The following is a 16,787-nucleotide window of genomic DNA, read 5'->3' as shown; positions in this document are numbered from 1 at the left end:
TTCTAAACACAAATTATTTGACTCATAAGGAAAGACATCCAAAACATCTTCCATTCCAAGGCCATTGTCCTGACTCTCCCATTGCATTAAGTGCTACTTTATGTTTTTTTTCATATTTATCAGCCTCTCGGCTTTTGAGTAAACTTATCTTAACCAATGTGCCTTTTTCCATTCCTTTTGCTGTATCTCCTTATGCAATTAAATTTGCTCTTCCATTAGCTTCACTTTGAATTACTGTCTAATTCTGTTAATTTTGCATAAAATACCATAAACAAAATAGTTGCCTTGTTATATAGGCAGATTTGGGAGGGTGGCTATCAGCATTAGGTAGTTAAGAGAAAACATATTGCATAATTTTTAAAGACTAAGATTGTAAAAGGGACTAGACTCTGCTCACTAAACAGTTATGTCATACAAAAGTCAGTAAAGAGAGGATTTGGTGGTCATTAATCAATACACAAGATTCAAAGGGATGAAGGAATTTTTGATATGTTGTATTAATTTCTAAGAAGAGAACACACTGACCCAAATACTGAATGTAAATGTATTTGTAAGAAATATAGTGGGCGGTAGAGTAATAGGGCAGAATGAAGCAGGTGATAAGCAAAAGGAAGTGGCTTCACCAAGGAAAAATTTACCCCATTCTATAAACTCTTTCAGTGCTTCATATTTCCACAGCTTTTTGGCTGGAGCCTGGAACAAGACAGCAAGATAGCAGTGTGAAACCTTTTGAGTAAAGTGACACTGGGACCTTTGTTACTGAAACCTGCCTTCTCTGAGAGACATACACACATGGCAAGTAATGAGGACATGTGCAACAGCCTGACGGGACCTCTATCTCCTGGCAAGGAAGTGATCCAAAACATAGAAAGACTGGTATTTAAGAATTGTTTATTAATTCAAAACACATGCCTAGCAATTTTTCCCCATGTACTAACAGCCTGAACACCAGTAAATATCAATCTATGCAAGCAAGAGATACCCTAGTTCACTGCATATTATGCACCAGAAAGAACAGCCAATTCAAATGCATTTTCAAAGGTGATGTTTAAAGTAGTTGAAAGAAACTACTGGAAACCTTCCTCATATACCATTATGCAGCAAGGTGACATTACCATGCACTAATAAGGACTGTAAACCTTACTTTTCAATTATATTTTGAAGCTTGTATCACACCCTCAGAGGTATTGAATCAGGTTTTAATATTTCCTGGTGGTAGAGACTGCAAGGGTAAACGTGGGTAACTGCATTTAAAAACATATTAGTTTCACCATTAATATGCCGCTTCAGCTCACATTGAGACTGGACTTTCAAACTTTCATATATTAGATCATTTTTTAAAAAATAGATTTCTGTCTAGAATAAGTGCCACTATTTTGCCTGATCTATGAATCCTTCAGCTCACTGAAGAAATTAATTACTGGTTATCAGTATGACTTCATTCACCTTTAGACTCAGCTCAGGTAAGTTATGTAAAATGTACATGTCTGTCTTAAGCACCAGCAAGATCAGATGCATGTAAATACACTATTTTATATATATATATATAAAAAATCCTGTAACCAAACACTTTTTCTAGCTCTTTGATGAAGAATCTGAAATTAGTTACTCATCCACTTGTAGAGGCCAACATCAGCTTTAAAAGAACACCAAATTCTCTCTCAGTGGTTTAAATATAGATTTTTAAGTCCATTTTTTTAACTTCCAGTAAGCCAGAGCAATCATATTAATTCCACTTTAAAAGAATGGATTATTTCCTTCCACATTATATAAGGTGAAGGTTTAAATATAATATACATATATATTAAAACAGTAAAAGACATAATTCAACTTTTTTTTTGCCCCTGAATTAGGGCGGGCCCTTAGTAATAATAACCTTGATTTTGTTCAGTTTGGATTTATATGCAAACACCAGAGGAAACTTAAAATTTGTTATGAAGAGAATATTCTTCCCATTTACATTGCTTTAATAACAACAAAAAAAAATGTTCACTGAGTAAAGTAGTTTCAATACAGCTTTGTGGCCTTGAGTAATTTACTGTAGAGGTCTCAACAGACACCTCAAAGTTGTTGTTCTTGTCCAGCTGTTACTACTCTCTTCTAAACAGGATTAAAACTAGGTTAAGAGAACTTCCTCCCATTTGAACTATGTTTTTGGGTAACATTTTAGGGTTTTGGTCACACTAACAGGATGCGCAGAAACAGGATGTACGGAACAAGTACCACAAGGCGTTTGGTAGCCATACCGCAATGCTTGATCAGCCAGTTAGGGCCGGGCTTTGGCGATACAGAGGCCAAAGCACACCACGCCATGGGTGCCTCCGCACACCCCGCTCTCCCTGAAAGGGCACAGCCTTTTATTATAACATGAGCTTGCTCATCTAAGTTCCCAGGTGAAGACAGCAGTCCTAGTTCAGTATTGAGCACCTCAAGTTGGGACCTTTTTTGGAACGAGAACACATACTAGTAATGTCCCTGCCTACTCAAAGTGCTTTCACTATTTTCTTTCAAGTTTTCTTTCTCTACATAGCATTGGGAGAAAAGGTCTTAATGGAAATCTGGTGTGGCCATGGTGACCTCCTGGAACCTCAGCCTGCAGAGAACAGAGGAGAACAGTACGCAAACCTTCCCAGGCACAAGGAATTCTTCATGACCTTTCAGCTCCAATCCATCATACCCTCCCACCGCCTGGAAGTGGAATATCAGATGGATCTAGTTAATTTTCCTGAAGTTTTAGCAGCACAGTGGACTGAAGGCAAATACCCTTTTACTGCTGCTATTTTGTATTAACTCTAAATTTTGATTTGTGTTCCATGGAGGTAGTGTTGAGTGCAGCAGGCCTCAGCATTTAGAACATCTACAACCTTACATTCATCAGAAAAAATGTGCCATCTTGTCTTCCAGACATGTATGTGCTATCAGTCTGCAACTGCTGAAACCAAAGCTAGCTGTCTGGATGGCTCCATACTTTCTGAAAACAGCTTTGTAGCCACTCCGGGAGGAGTATACTACCATCCATTAAAGTTACATTGGCAATCTGTGTCTCAAAGTCCCAGCTTAGTCATGCGTTTAAGTGCCCAATTTCCTCCATATACCAATTACACACACATTACGAGTATTTTCCAATTGGTATCAACAAAGCTGTCCTGTGCCTTGCAGATAATAAACATTAACATGCACATGTTCTGCTCCCTGCTCATTCCTTAAACATATACCACATTGCCTTTCCATGGCTTCTAAACCTGCCTCACCTCTACATCTCATTTTTCTGTAGTTCCCAATCAAGCCATTAGCCTCTCTGACCACCTTCCTCTGGAGTATGAAGAATTAAACAGTAACAAGGAGACTTCATGCTTTCACGCAGCAAAGAACAAAACTGGCTCAGAGCCGCAGGTAGCGGTAAGTTTAAGTAACTCCACAGCTTAATGCTCTTTTGAGGAAACAACTGTCCAACACACCAGTTCCTAGAGAGGACCTATTCTGTACAGGACTAGGAAATCTTTTACAAATACACTGTAACCACATGAATACATGAATATCAACAGGAGAACCACTGATGTAAGGAACTTGGGCCTTGTGTGCCAGACAAATCACCGTGTACAAAGAAAGGGCAGTTTGTCTGCAGAAGCCCAAGCACCAACCTCTCTTTAGGTGCACAGGGACTTCAACTGCAGAGGTAAGCATCTAAAAATTTGAATTTCAAGCATTAACTGCTACTTTGGGTCTAAACTCTATTGATCCAGTCCCTGTATCAAGACAGAAAGGTACATAATAAGAGTGGTACTACAATAGCAAGGAGTTAAAAATGCAAGTCTCCACTTATTTTTAAAAATAAATAAGAAATATTTATTACAAGCAGCCTTGCTTTTAGAAAAACATTCTATTTATGGTTAGTCTTTGTTTTCTGCCCTGAAGCCAATCTAATGAATCAGATAGATATTTTTATTTCGGGACTCCACACTTGATATTAACCCCTAGCGTGTGATTCACCTGTCTTACAGGCTTTAGAATTCAAAGTCTACCTTCAGGAGCCATAAACTAGAAGCATAACCTAGTAAACCAGAGTACTGCAAATACTCTTTTTAATCAGGCCCACTGAAGAGTTTGTTCTCCTGAGAGAAAAAGATACAAAGCTAGGAAGATGTAGCTTCTACCTCATATTCCCTGACTGCCTAACTTTATCTGTATGATTTCATAGCACAGTATCATTGAAAGAACTGCCCGAGATTCTTGACCAATGAAGTTTGCAGAACCACAAAGTATCTGGAAACCTTACAGGAACCTACTCACCAGAGATCTTTTTGACACCACTGTAACACAGCACTGTTTTCTTCCTGCAGTTCATCTCGTCTATCTCCACAGCGATTACAAAAGGCAGACAAGATCATTCTTATCTTCAATTGTTGGGTTTTTATGGCAGTGTCACAGTGCTGATAGCAAAGTAAATCCAAACACAATCAAGAGCAGCCATGTGATCATCTTTCACTGACAGATTTTACTTTTTTTTTCAGTGTTACTGTATTTAGTAACATATAATGAGTTTTATAACCACACCTCTGTGGAATTTGGCATTGTCAGATTATGCTTATTCTCGCTGGCACAGTAAGATTAAGGGTATTTATTAATCTCTCAAACATTTCTTGTCTATACAGCGTAGAAGCTACAGAAGCACCTGGTAGTCCAATATGGCAAGACCATACAAAGGAATAGTGCTACATGCCTGGGTTGCAAGTTATCATATTACAGGCTAACTTGGAACATAGCATAACACTACGTAATTGTTATCAAGCTGCTACAGGAGGTAAAATGACATATTAGGTTGTGAAAAAGCCAAATACCTTTTCTATATACTGACTACAGATTTATACAACGTTATGGGATAGTCAGTAAAGCCTAGCAGAGAAATTCGCCCCCCCCCCTTTTTTTTATGCTAAGACTTTGCCAGACTACACATGAAAGACTTGATCCTGTTCCACTTGCAAGTTATTTTACTTTCAACTACAAAAAGAAACCATAAAACGCCATCAACTCAGAGCAGTAATGTTTCATTGCCACATTGTGTTGATACAAGGTCTTCACAGCCTGCAAGGTGGATTAACAAGTTTGATCCTTTGGTCTCATTTGCTCTATTTTATCCCAGCCAAGTTAAAAAACCAACCAACCTACCCAAACAAAAAAAACTCCAAACCCAAAACAACCTCACTGGAGTAATAGCTTGTATAGAGCAGAGAGAAGAGACTCGATGTAAAATTGTGCTCCCTAGTGGAGATATTTGATTTTGTGCAATAAAGGTTCAAGCCATGCTGATCCATCCGTCTGACCCACAGGTTTTCAGTGCAGAGAAAAATACCAAGATTTTCACAATATGAGAAGAGTGCAAGTGCCTAGTTCAACAGATTTATTATAACCAAGATAGGCTCATGCTGAGTTACATGAAAGATTACAGCTAGATAATGTTTCTAAATATACAGCAAAAAATACCCAAGACATGCTTTTATGTTTGTTTAGATTTTAAAAGTAATGGCACCTTTAATGCAATAGCAAAACATTTCCTTTTAATAATGCAAAAACTTAGTTAACTTTAATATGGTCCTAGTTAATACTATATAGGCTGAGGAAAACAGATTAATTTTACACCAGATAATGCTGCTTGGTTTACGTAATGAAAACTAGGATTTTTCTATAAATAAGGGTTTAGTAACAAAATTATCTCTGTTGGTTTATTTTTAGAAAGAAGAACTGACAAGATCACAAACTTTTTCATTTCTAGTTATGCATATACCACTAATCTTAAACACATGAATGAGTCTTACAAACTCCTGTTCAATTTGTTTTCTTACAGTGTTAATACAGCCCTTTTTCTTCAAGACAGTTGTCCTACCACTATTCTTTCTGGGCAAGTATGGACCAATGAATGCATGAACTCAATCTAATAACAGATGAATTTAGAGTTATTCTTTAAAACAATTTGGCCACTTTATGCTTCCTCAACAGTACACAGGATTTAGTTTCTTTGAACTCCGTATCTTAACTAGGCTGTTGGACTGCATCTGAAGTTAGAAGACAGACATATGAAAAGACCTTAAAAAGCTAAGTGCATGGCTAATTCATGCTAATTTTAAGATATATTAAAATACAGCATGTATTCTAATTCAAAAATAAGGATTTTTTTTTAAATGGTAAAAAGTTCATAACTGATCTTATGCCTAGAGCAAGAAGGAGAGCGCTCCACTGACTTCCAGCATAACTGGTGCTGAATTAGCAGTAATTTGAACACTTGTTTTTAGTTAATCCCATGACAGCAAGCAGATTTCCCAAGTTTCTGAACTGGCAGTCATTCAAAATTTTGAGTTTGGGAACAGTTGCCAGTGATTGGGCAAAAAACCACCTAGCTCTAGCTCTACTTCTGCAGTATTTCATATCACTTAATAGAAAGATGAATGAGAGCCAAGTGATAAACTGTAGTTTGGTTATGGCTAAATATCTGTATTTATGAAGTGCTAGAACTCTGCAAGACACTGTTTCCATTTAATGTTCTCCTGCAAGTTCTCACAATATTCTTTAAGTTTTTGTCCTTCACATGGCTGTATCACTTAAATCACAGTTTTATTTAAACCATATCATTTAAAAGCATATACAAGAAAAAATTCAGTTAATCTAAAAAAAAAAAAAAGTCTTGAAATTAAGGAGCCAGAAAGACAAGTGAGATACCCCTTGAAGTCCTGTGTAGTTACTGTTACAGATAGGTAACAGAGAGTGATCTTTAGTTTAAAATTCAATAGTACTCATGCAAAATTAGCACAATTGGAGCATATTGTAGCACCACTTGAAGTTAACTGGTACATTTTATTAGCTCTGTGGTAGTAATACCTGTCAGTCACACTACTGCATGTATGGAAGGGAAGCAGCCCAGTAATTGAGAGAAACATCTGTTTTTCTAAGCCTCATTTGAGAGTATGTTTACAAAACTTACATTTTTAGCTCCAAAAGCATTATCACAGCAAGGCAGAAGTTTCACTGGGGTTTGCAGACTCAGCTAATTATACTGCATTAGGAGTTCATTCACCATGAAGAGACATTAAAAAAAGACACCAAAGTGCAGCTCAGTAGATTTATGCATTAGGTTGTAAGCCATCAAAAAATTAGGCCCAAAGTTTTATTACAGGCTACAAGATCCTACTTAGCAATTCCATTTAGCCCATGTAAGAAGTTCACACATGATGTTTTCCAGTTAAATCAACCTCTGCATTTCTTGAGGGGAAAAAAAAAAAAGACAGAGACCAAAACCCCAGACAATTCATACTGACTTCCAATCCCATCCTACAAGACAATTTTGTGAGGTTTTTGAGGCACAGCTAGAAAGTCATCTACAGTGCAAATTACAGTTGCTACTACAACGCTACCATGACAGATCATTTTAAGAATAATTTACAATAACTCCTTCAGAAGCTATTGTGCAAAAAACACCAAAGCTTGCACTAACCTATTTATAATTCAAGTTCTCTCTCTACTCCATGATAAAGAGGCTTAGAGAATATGAAAGCACAGTCCAGGGGGTCCTCATAAGACAGAGCAGATTTCAGCCTTCTCTCAGTTTCCTATATCTCAACAGTCGCAGAAGTGCCATTTGTGTAGCCACCTTTAGACTTCATGTGGTCCTGAATTGATACAGCCTTGAAAAAAAAATAATTTACGATAAGCATCTTACAAAGTCTGGTTGCCAGAGCAATTATTAAAAGCACCAATTTGATGAGGCAGATGAACCATATGTTTACAGTGCTCGGTCCCTGGGAGTAGGGAGAAATTACAACTAAACACAGAATTGTTAAATGCTGTTTTAAATCTGTGCACGAGATGGGTCTTGCTATCTAAAATCCACTTATTCTTACATCCCTCACCCTGGCACAGTTTTGACTTGAGGGTGATCTGTTATCTGGACCTAGTATCAAGTGCATCCACAGAATCCTTATCCAAAAGGTTCTCATCATGTGTAAAGATACTGGGGAAATAAGCAATTCTTGCTGAATATATCTTCCACAGTATCTTATGTTTACAAATCAAAGGACAGTTCTGTTCTGATGCTGTTCTTCTGATGAAAAAAAAAAAAAAAAAGGTAGTCAGATTTTTCTCTCTTACAATTATCTAGTATTTTATTAGCTACCTGCTCTACAGGTTACTGAGTGGAGATTTCTGCTTATCCAAGAGGCGCGCACTTACTGATGAATAGTCACTACTCATCTCTCTTGCCCCAACATGTGCAGTGTGTACAAAGTTCATTGGTTCTCCTATCATATTCCGGTCCAGTCTCCGACGCCTCTTCTATAAGAGAGAAGACATCTTAGGTCTCTGTTCAGAAAACACGAGCAGCTTTCAGACAGAAACAGGCAGCTGAGTTTAAAAAAAAAAGAAAAAAGAAAGAAAAAAAAGACTGACCCCTAATTTTCAGAGTGTTTGCAGTAAGAAAGGGTCAAAGTCACTTTTATTATTGCTAACTGAATTTTAGTAAAAACTTTCTTTAATGTTGGAAAGTCAGAGCCTAAGAACTGCAAGTGGTCACACAGACAAAGTTTCTGACAAAACATACATAGTTTAGACATTGATAACAGGTCCGGTTTTAGCTTTTGCATTAATTAGTCCAAACTAATTAAAACAACATGGCAATGAAAGTGTTTTCCACATAACTGAAAGACAAAATTTAAAATCTGATAAAGGATGGCAGTTGTGCATCTACCTACCGGCTGGGGCTGTTCACCATTGCACCAGTTAAAACAAACCAGGAATTCTGTCATTATGTTTTTCAGTAGGTGATAAGGTCTTGTTAAGTGTAATTATTTCTATGGGAGTTAAAGCAGTACAAGGACCAAGATGCAGTTCCTAAAGTGAGTTGAAGAAGGAATTGCTTGTGCAGATTCACTGATAAAGATCACAGAAAGCATCTGATGAGTACACCTGCAAAGAAATTATTATTATCATTTAAATTTATACTAAAATATATCAAAGTCTTATACAAGTTATTGAGCAATAGATATTTCAGAGGACTAAAACAAGACTGTAAAATTCTTAAAGCATACCTAGACAGAAGAATAGCATCAATTTAAAAATCAGTATGTTCATGTCAGAAATCAGGGTTAAGAAGTCTGCACATTTACTCCCAAACAGACAGTAGTTTAAGTTCTAGTTTCTTTACAGAAGCATAATAAAAGCAATGCTAGAATTAAGTCAGGTCTTGTTTTACAGTCCATGATCTGGTTGTAAGCAGAGCTAGCCAATGCTTAGGAACTATTTAGTATTTCAAAAGAAAATAGCTTTGAAGTACAACAGATTGAAAGCCTAACATTTACAAACAGGTGCAAATAGAAGTTTCCTTTTTACATCTGATATAGTTACTCTTCCTAGACACAGGAAAGCTCAAAGAAAAGAGTATTCTACAACTCCAAAAAGCCCTTAAAAGAGGAAAAAAAAAAAAAAAGAAAGAGAGCTTTGTATATCAGCAACAGAAACTGTTCATCAGACAGAGCTTCCCAGAATGTATAAGACTACTAACACAGCACTCCTGAGACACAACCAGGAAACTCACCGACTTTAAGTGCCCTGAAGCTATGATGAAAACCAACTTTTTTAGTGGTTGCTGATTTCTTGTAATACCTTCCTTCAAATCAAACCCAGGGCTACAGAGTAGTCTTTCATATCAACTTTCTCACACTCCAGATCACTGAAACAATATTATAACACATTAATTGGTAAAGGGTTTTTTTTTTTTAAAAAAGCTTACAGCTTAAGAGAAGTTACAGCTTCATCAATTCAGCCTTTCTGAATCCCCACTGAAGTCTTCACAACCAAACAGCATAAGCTTCCCCATTCACAGGCATTTCTTATGCAGTCCCACAATTATGTAATTAGCACATCTATTTCTTTCACCTTTGTGGTTTTCTTACACTTCATCACTTCTCACACTTCAAGCAGATTTTTTTAAATTTCTGCCACTTATCTTTCAAAGCGTTTGTTACGTTTGCCTCAGCTCTAGGTGGCCTATATGATACATTATTGCAGAATGTGTCATATGTTATTCCACTTTATCCTGGGTGGTTTTAACACAACTCATTTTCTGGCTCAATTATCATTTTTTCACCTCACTTCATCCTCTCACAATGGTCTTTAACACCACTGATGCCTTGTTTGGGTGCAGCAAAGAAAGGACAGTGGCCCACACAACCATAAGAATATGCAGATGCCAAAGCTTTTGACTGCACATTAGTTGCAGATCTTCTGGGTTTATTTCATGTTAAGGAGACTGTATCAAAGCTAAGATTGTCTCAATAATCAGAAAGTGTGTCACTGTACACTAACAGCCTATTTTGAAAGCAGACTGACTGAGATGAGCATCAAATTAGATAGAGAAACATCCCCATCCCAAAATAATGGTTGAATGCCTGCTCTCCTTCTGCCATACCCCCCAGCATTTGGCCATCTACCCCCGTGGGGCTCTGTGCGTACCTGGGTGTTACCTCCTGCTCCCAGGGAGTCCTGATGGGATGGTACGTCCTCATTCAAGTGCTGACACACAGCCAGCTCCTGTCTGGGCAACTCCAGCGCATTTACAGTTCGTATTCCTGGGTTATAATTAATCCTGATTGCTAAGCAAGAACGCTTTGCCGTGTCTCCATGCCTTGCCACAGTTCCTTTGCTCTGTAAGGTGCTGCAGAAGTCTGTTGTGCGCTTCACGCTTACCTACAGGTGTCAGAAAAGCAGAACGGAAACCGAAAATAGTGCCCTAGTTTGGCGTCAGATTTGTGCAGCCGTGCAGTTTTCTCAGCACTATCCATACAGCCTGTGGCTCACTTCCACCCCTGCGGCAGCTCTGTAGGTGTCCTCCTGGCACACAGCAGCGTGGGACGTCTTCCTGTTGTGTTTTGCAACAGAACTCTTCTTTTCCTCTGCATGAGTCAGAGTATCATCCTCCAGGATGGGACTGTCTGTGCCAGGGCACAGGGCACCACCTTCCTCCTAGGGACTCAAGGTTTCCACACTAACTGGAAGAATTTAAAAAAAAAAATCTTAATGTGTTCAGGCTGGCCCAGGACTAATAAAAGCCAACAAGAATCCCCAAACTGAGGAGAAAACAACATTTTGTCACCATTGGCACACAGACCAGAATTGGACAATATCCTGTTGTTCTTTCTCTCTATTTTTCACCATAGCAGCAGTATCATCGAGGAGAGAGAGACAAAGGGCCAGGGAAATGGCTAGCACACGCAGACACAGATGTTGAATGCAACGGGCAGGATACACAGCCATTCTCCAGTCCGTAGCCTTAAAGTGCCTGAGAGCTTTATGAATGTTTAGATATACTTTACTGAGCATAACATACAATTTTTTCTACCATTGCTGTGCATTAAAAAGTACTCAAAATATTTTGTATTTTACTAACAAAACATCAGTTCTGTATGAGGTGGAAAATGTTTGCCTGAATCAAAACAAAAGAATCCTCCCTTTCCACAGACATGAGACATGCACAGTAATCTTGATAAATAACATCCACTGAACATATCTATTCTTTAGACTTAAGGTCTGATCATGACAAATCCTTGACTCTGAGCTACTAGTGAAAGACAATGAGTGTGAAGTTAGCGTACATTATCACGTCAGACTAAAGCTGCCTTCATCCTGCCTCAACCAAGTTGTTAAATTGTGATAACTTCTGAGTTCAGTTATTGTAATTTTCATTCCAGCTCTCTCAGTACTGAATTGAGGTGAGCGAAGCATATTTCAGCCTAATTGCCCTTCCAAAAACCGCTGTGCTTGTAATTTGTTCATTATCCTGACTTTGCCAATGTGATATTTATGTCATGTTAAAATAGTGAAACAGCTGTATGTTTACATATGGGAATGGCAAGGTATGGTAAAAACCAGTGGAACTTGCATTTCTAGATCAAAAATTAGTTTTCAGCACAAAACTTGAAGAGTGCATCTTGCTTAGTGAAAGGTGAAGAGTAAAAAACAATAAATTAACAAGAATTTGGAAGAACGTTGGAGCCAAACAGCTGAAATCCTGCTGTAGAGTAAGCTTAACTGCTTGGAAATAGCATCTTGGTTGTATTAATACATGTACAGATTACAAATTGAGTTTGAGATATAGTCCTCAAACTACATAATAACACTATTATATAGTCTGATTATGTATTGGCTTTCTGCCATCCTGAACTTTCATGAAAAGCTGAAAATAGGGTTTTACCTGAGACCTCTATTAATCTAGGTGTGTTGGTATTGTTAATCCAAGGAATTTAGGTGTAGCCTCTGAGGAGATTTGAAGTTTCTCCATTTAAAAGCTAACTAGACACACACATTTAAAAAAAAATTAACCAAAAAAATACAGATCCTCTATTGCAAAACAGAAATTAGCTTAGTCACAAAATGGAAAAAAAAAAGGTATTTTTAACTAACTGTCCGTCCTCCCTCAAAAAAGAAGAAAAGCCAAGAGACCAAATTATGTGTTCTGTTTGGAAGTTAAAAATAACTGCAAGAGAAATCAACTGAGATTTGCCTGGAGTCTTACCAGAAGAAAATTAGTAAAACTCACAAAAAGATGAGAAGTGAGCTGAATGGTTGGCAACACACCAACCACTGATATTGTAAACATGTTGACCTGAGTTACTAGCTTGTAAATTATGGAATTTAATGTTGCTAAGAATAAACTTAGATTAGATTAAAAAAAAAAAAGAGGCTGTGACCATAAATTTTATTTCTTCATAGAAGGGAAAAAAGCCTTAACAAGAAGAGGTAAAGTCCCTCTGCCATAGCACTTTCCCATCCTTGGGTTTTCTGCAGTCTGCAGGCATCCAAGCGCTGTCAGCCCGCAGCCGGGGGACAAACGCAACTGCCAAGGCAACGCTCCTCCAGTTACAGGAGTAGGGAACTGCCCTTCTCTGGAGACCTGCGGGTTACAGGAGACAAACCCTCCACGCCGTTTCCCGGTCAAACTTCTACACGCCCAGCAAAACTCCCTAATTTCACGGCCTAGGGACAGATTTTGACCTTGAACGCAGAAGATGCTTGTACAACTGCTGGTGCATTTTCCTCTGGAAAACTGCAGGGGTCACCCTGCCACAGAGCAAACCACAGCGCTCGCAGGATTCCCTCCCAACTTTTCCCACTCGGAGCAGCCCTGCCTTACGGAGTCACGCCACGGGCCAGGCGATGGAGGGCAGCGCAGCCTGAGGGGGCGGCGGCGGCGGGACCCACACCTGCTCCGTCCTCCTCAGGGCGCGCCCCCTCGCTATCACCGCGAAGGAGCCCGGCGGCACCGAGCCGCCCGCCGGAGCTGTCGCTGGCGGCGGGGCCGACCCCCCGAGGCTCCCGCGGCGGCCGTTCTCGCAGGGCCTGAGGAGAGGACGCGGGACCCGGCGCGCCGCACCCACACTGCGCTACCGCCACCAGACTCCCCATCGGGCGTCAATGGACGCGCCCTATCCAATAGCCGCGAGGCCTCGCGTCGCTCGCTCTCCATTGGCTGGTGCGGCAGTGGCGCCAGCCCAATGGGCGCGCAGCCGCGCAAGGGAAGCCCCACGCAGCGGGTACCGGCTTCCCTTTGCGGAGCGCTCTGGTGCAGCGCGGACCAGCTCTGCTGCTCGTCCTCCCTCCTCCTCCGACCATGGCGTTGCCCGGCAGTTGACGTTGGGTTTCTCCCCTTTCTACCTTCTCCTCCTTCTCCAGCCCCTTTCTTTCCCCCTTCCCCGGGTCCCGGCTCAGGCACGTAGGCGGCCGGTTCCGGAGACACCGGGTTCCCCCGTCCCCCTCCCCGCCCCTCAGGAACAGGCTGTAGGAGTCGGGCCGGGCGGCTGCCGGACGCGCCATGAACCTCATCATCGGCATCGGCGGGTGAGAGCCGCGGGGCGGCCGAGGGGGAGGTGGCTCAGGGGAGGGGGGGGGCCTGGGCACGCTTCCCTCCCCCACCCGGCCCTCCTCGTGTCGCTGCCGCAGTGGCGCGAACGCGGAGGACGGGGAGCGGCGGTGGGGGAGGACACACGGGGACGGCACCGCGCGCACGTGCCCCGCGGCGCTGCCTGAGGGCCGGGCGCTCTCGCCGCAGGGTCACCAACGGAGGCAAGACCACCCTCACCCGCAAGCTGATGCAGGCCCTGCCCAGCTGCAGCGTGGTGCACCAGGATGACTTCTTCAAGGTGAGGCGGGCGCCTGCCAGCCCGGCCGCCCTCTGTAGGCCGGGGGAAGGCGAGGGGTGACCCCCGCGTGCTTCCGCCATCTCTTCTGGCGCCCTGCCGGCCTTCTGCGCCGCCCTGCCCGCTCTTCCCTGCTCCCCTGGGTTCCCCGCACCGTCTGCGGCGGCTCCTCTGCAGTGCTTAGCTGGGTTGGCTGCGCGGCCGGTGGATAAGCCTGCGCTGTAACCTCCCGGTGACTTTCCATTTTCCTAGTGTGCTATACGGTGTGCTTGTGTTGGTGGGAAGATAGAGCAGCAGGCTACTTTATCTTGGTCTTGTTACTACTGCTTTTTATCTGCATGCAAAGAAACGTGGTTGGAGGGTTAAGATTCCTCTTTGTAGCTTCAGCTTCAGGGTTTGATCTCAAACCTTGCTTTGAAATGGGTATCAAGCTTCCCAGTAGCTGTACTGACCAAGCAGTTTTTTTCTTATCACTGTTTCAGCCCCAAGATGAAATAGAAGTTGAAGATGGGTTTAAACAGTATGATGGTAAGGCTTTACTACAGTGTTATCAAAGTATAACTCAAAACCTTTGAGAATTTTCATCCTTTATGTGCACCTTTTTTGTACTGACTCTTGTTACTAGATGATACTTAATTACTGCTTCATGATAGTTATCTGTTTTGTCTTAGTGATTAGTGCACTAGATATGGAAGCTATGATGAATACCATAAACGCTTGGATAAAAGACCCAGTCAAGTTTGAACGTTCTCATGGGATCAACAACACGCTGGATGCCCAAATATTAGAAGACAAGGAGGGAGGAGATGAAACAATCCACATTCTTATTGTTGAAGGCTTTCTACTTTACACCTACAGGTAATAAAGTGTGACTTCGTGTATTTTGACTTTTACATGACAGGCAAACCTCCAAGGGAATAAAAAGACCTGTTCTAAACCACGAGTTAGCAGCTGGTATTGACTACTGCTGAGTTCGGGTATCACAAGTCTGGTACAGGAAATAGATGTAGTTTTATCTTTCTATTTCTTGCTACTAATCAGTCTAGCTGTAACCAAACGTGTATCTCTTCCAGGCCACTGATTGATGTATTCCACCATCGGTACTTTCTTTCCATTCCATATGAAGAGTGTAAACGGAGAAGAAGGTAAGTTTATCTAAGTTCCTTGCTAGCCCAGTAACCTCCTACTCCATTCAAGACTGTTTCTCTTTAAAGCTTTTAGATAAGAAAGGATAAACTCTAATGTAGCTGCTGTGTTAGAAGACTGCAGCTTTCTTCACCAAACAAACCAAAAGCTTCCTACACAATAGTTTGGTATGTGAGACTGATGCTCAGTTTCTGCACAGATCTTTCAATAGGCTTTTCCCCTTTCTGTTTTTTCAAATGATATGGTTCCCAGCTTCTGAACTATCCTGGGGTTTTATCTTTGGGTGTGTTGTAGACATACACTGTTCTTATTGCAAATGAAACATATTAAACTTGAAAAAGTTAGGTTTCAGAGGAATAAGCAGATGGCTATTTTACCCAAAGTTCTGCTAAAGCTTTGAGAAGGTTATTCATCAATGTTAAGATTAGTCTGTCTTAGGAATCCTTTTTGCACTTTGAACATTTTGGACACTCACATCAAATCCCAGCTTTTTTTATATCTTTATGCTTGCAGCTTATGCTAAATACTCACTTCTGATAAGCTCAGAAACTACATTGGAGGCAACAGGCTCAGGCTAGTGTGTAGAGAAACTGAATGAACTGTCACTTCCCTAAACTGTAATTAGACTGATCTTGAATAACAATCTCTTAATTTCTAGTTCAAGGAATTACACTGTACCGGATCCACCTGGATTGTTTGATGGCCACGTTTGGCCTATGTATGTAAAGCACAGGAAGATAATGGAAGATCTTGGAGTTGATGTGGGTAAGTCTTTAATGACAAAAGCACTTTTGAAAGATTGCTTTATGAGAATGCTTTTCAGACCTGGGATCTATGTACTGGTTTGATGCATGAGAGGAGTTGAAGCAGGTGGATGAAGTCTCTCTCATACCTAGTACGTGCTCTTTAGATTAGGATCTGGGAGGCTTACAGAAACATTCAATTATAGCTCTTATTTTACTTTTTTGAAGTGCACTTGAATGGAACAAAATCAAAGGAGGAGCTGTTCAATGATGTGTATGGACAGATCCAGAATAAGATTGAAGAATTACTTAAGATGAAGGTACATGTTCATGCTTATAATTGCAACTCAAAGGCAAACCTTTTAAAGGCTACGTTGAAAAAAGCATGAAGCTATAACTCAAAACATGTTCATTTGTATCTTTCTGTTTAGAAATAAACTGCTGCTGCTGATTCTTGTGAGTGAAGATTAATCCTGTTTGTGCTGTCTACCTGACTGCCACTAAAGTTCCAGCTTCTATGAAGACTCTCAACTCTTAAATTTGACTTTGCTCAATCTTCCCTTGAAATTGAGTTATATATGGTCATTATTAAAAAGCACTTGCCCCTTGTCTGTCATCTTAATTTGTGTCTCACCCCAGTATGTGGTCAGAGATGATCTCAATCTTCCAGTCTCCAGTCCATGGGAATTATTTCATCTATATTCTTACCCTCTGAGTGTAAAAC

General features: G+C 40.7%; 2 protein-coding genes across 5 annotated transcripts; one reads left to right on the top strand and one right to left on the bottom strand.

The window, feature by feature from the left end:
- Positions 1-5,384: 5,384 nt before the first annotated feature.
- LOC129210690 (CDC42 small effector protein 2-B-like) lies at positions 5,385-13,422 on the bottom strand. 4 transcript variants are annotated; one of them, XM_054836758.1, is made up of 6 exons: positions 13,172-13,422; positions 10,495-11,030; positions 9,578-9,712; positions 8,736-8,949; positions 8,218-8,319; positions 5,385-7,673 (listed from the first exon to the last, which is right to left on the bottom strand). In XM_054836758.1, the coding sequence occupies exons 4-6, from the start codon at positions 8,787-8,789 to the stop codon at positions 7,599-7,601; spliced, it is 231 nt and encodes a 76-aa protein (XP_054692733.1). In that variant the 5' UTR covers positions 8,790-8,949; positions 9,578-9,712; positions 10,495-11,030; positions 13,172-13,422; the 3' UTR covers positions 5,385-7,598. The 4 variants fall into 4 exon arrangements, with proteins under 4 accessions (XP_054692733.1, XP_054692736.1, XP_054692735.1 ...); XM_054836761.1 differs by having other exon boundaries at positions 10,495-11,026; XM_054836760.1 differs by having other exon boundaries at positions 13,242-13,422.
- A 147-nt stretch (positions 13,423-13,569) lies between these two features.
- On the top strand, positions 13,570-16,685 carry LOC129210689 (nicotinamide riboside kinase 2-like). Its single transcript, XM_054836757.1, has 8 exons — positions 13,570-13,875; positions 14,087-14,177; positions 14,657-14,702; positions 14,846-15,032; positions 15,248-15,319; positions 15,979-16,085; positions 16,292-16,383; positions 16,495-16,685. The coding sequence occupies exons 1-8, from the start codon at positions 13,850-13,852 to the stop codon at positions 16,498-16,500; spliced, it is 627 nt and encodes a 208-aa protein (XP_054692732.1). The 5' UTR covers positions 13,570-13,849; the 3' UTR covers positions 16,501-16,685.
- Positions 16,686-16,787: the final 102 nt, after the last annotated feature.

This window comes from Grus americana, chromosome 10 (genome assembly GCF_028858705.1).
Source record: "Grus americana isolate bGruAme1 chromosome 10, bGruAme1.mat, whole genome shotgun sequence".
Classification (NCBI taxonomy): domain Eukaryota; kingdom Metazoa; phylum Chordata; class Aves; order Gruiformes; family Gruidae; genus Grus; species Grus americana.
The sequence above is the reverse complement of the archived record's forward strand: the minus strand, read 5'-3'. Positions and strand labels throughout refer to the sequence as shown.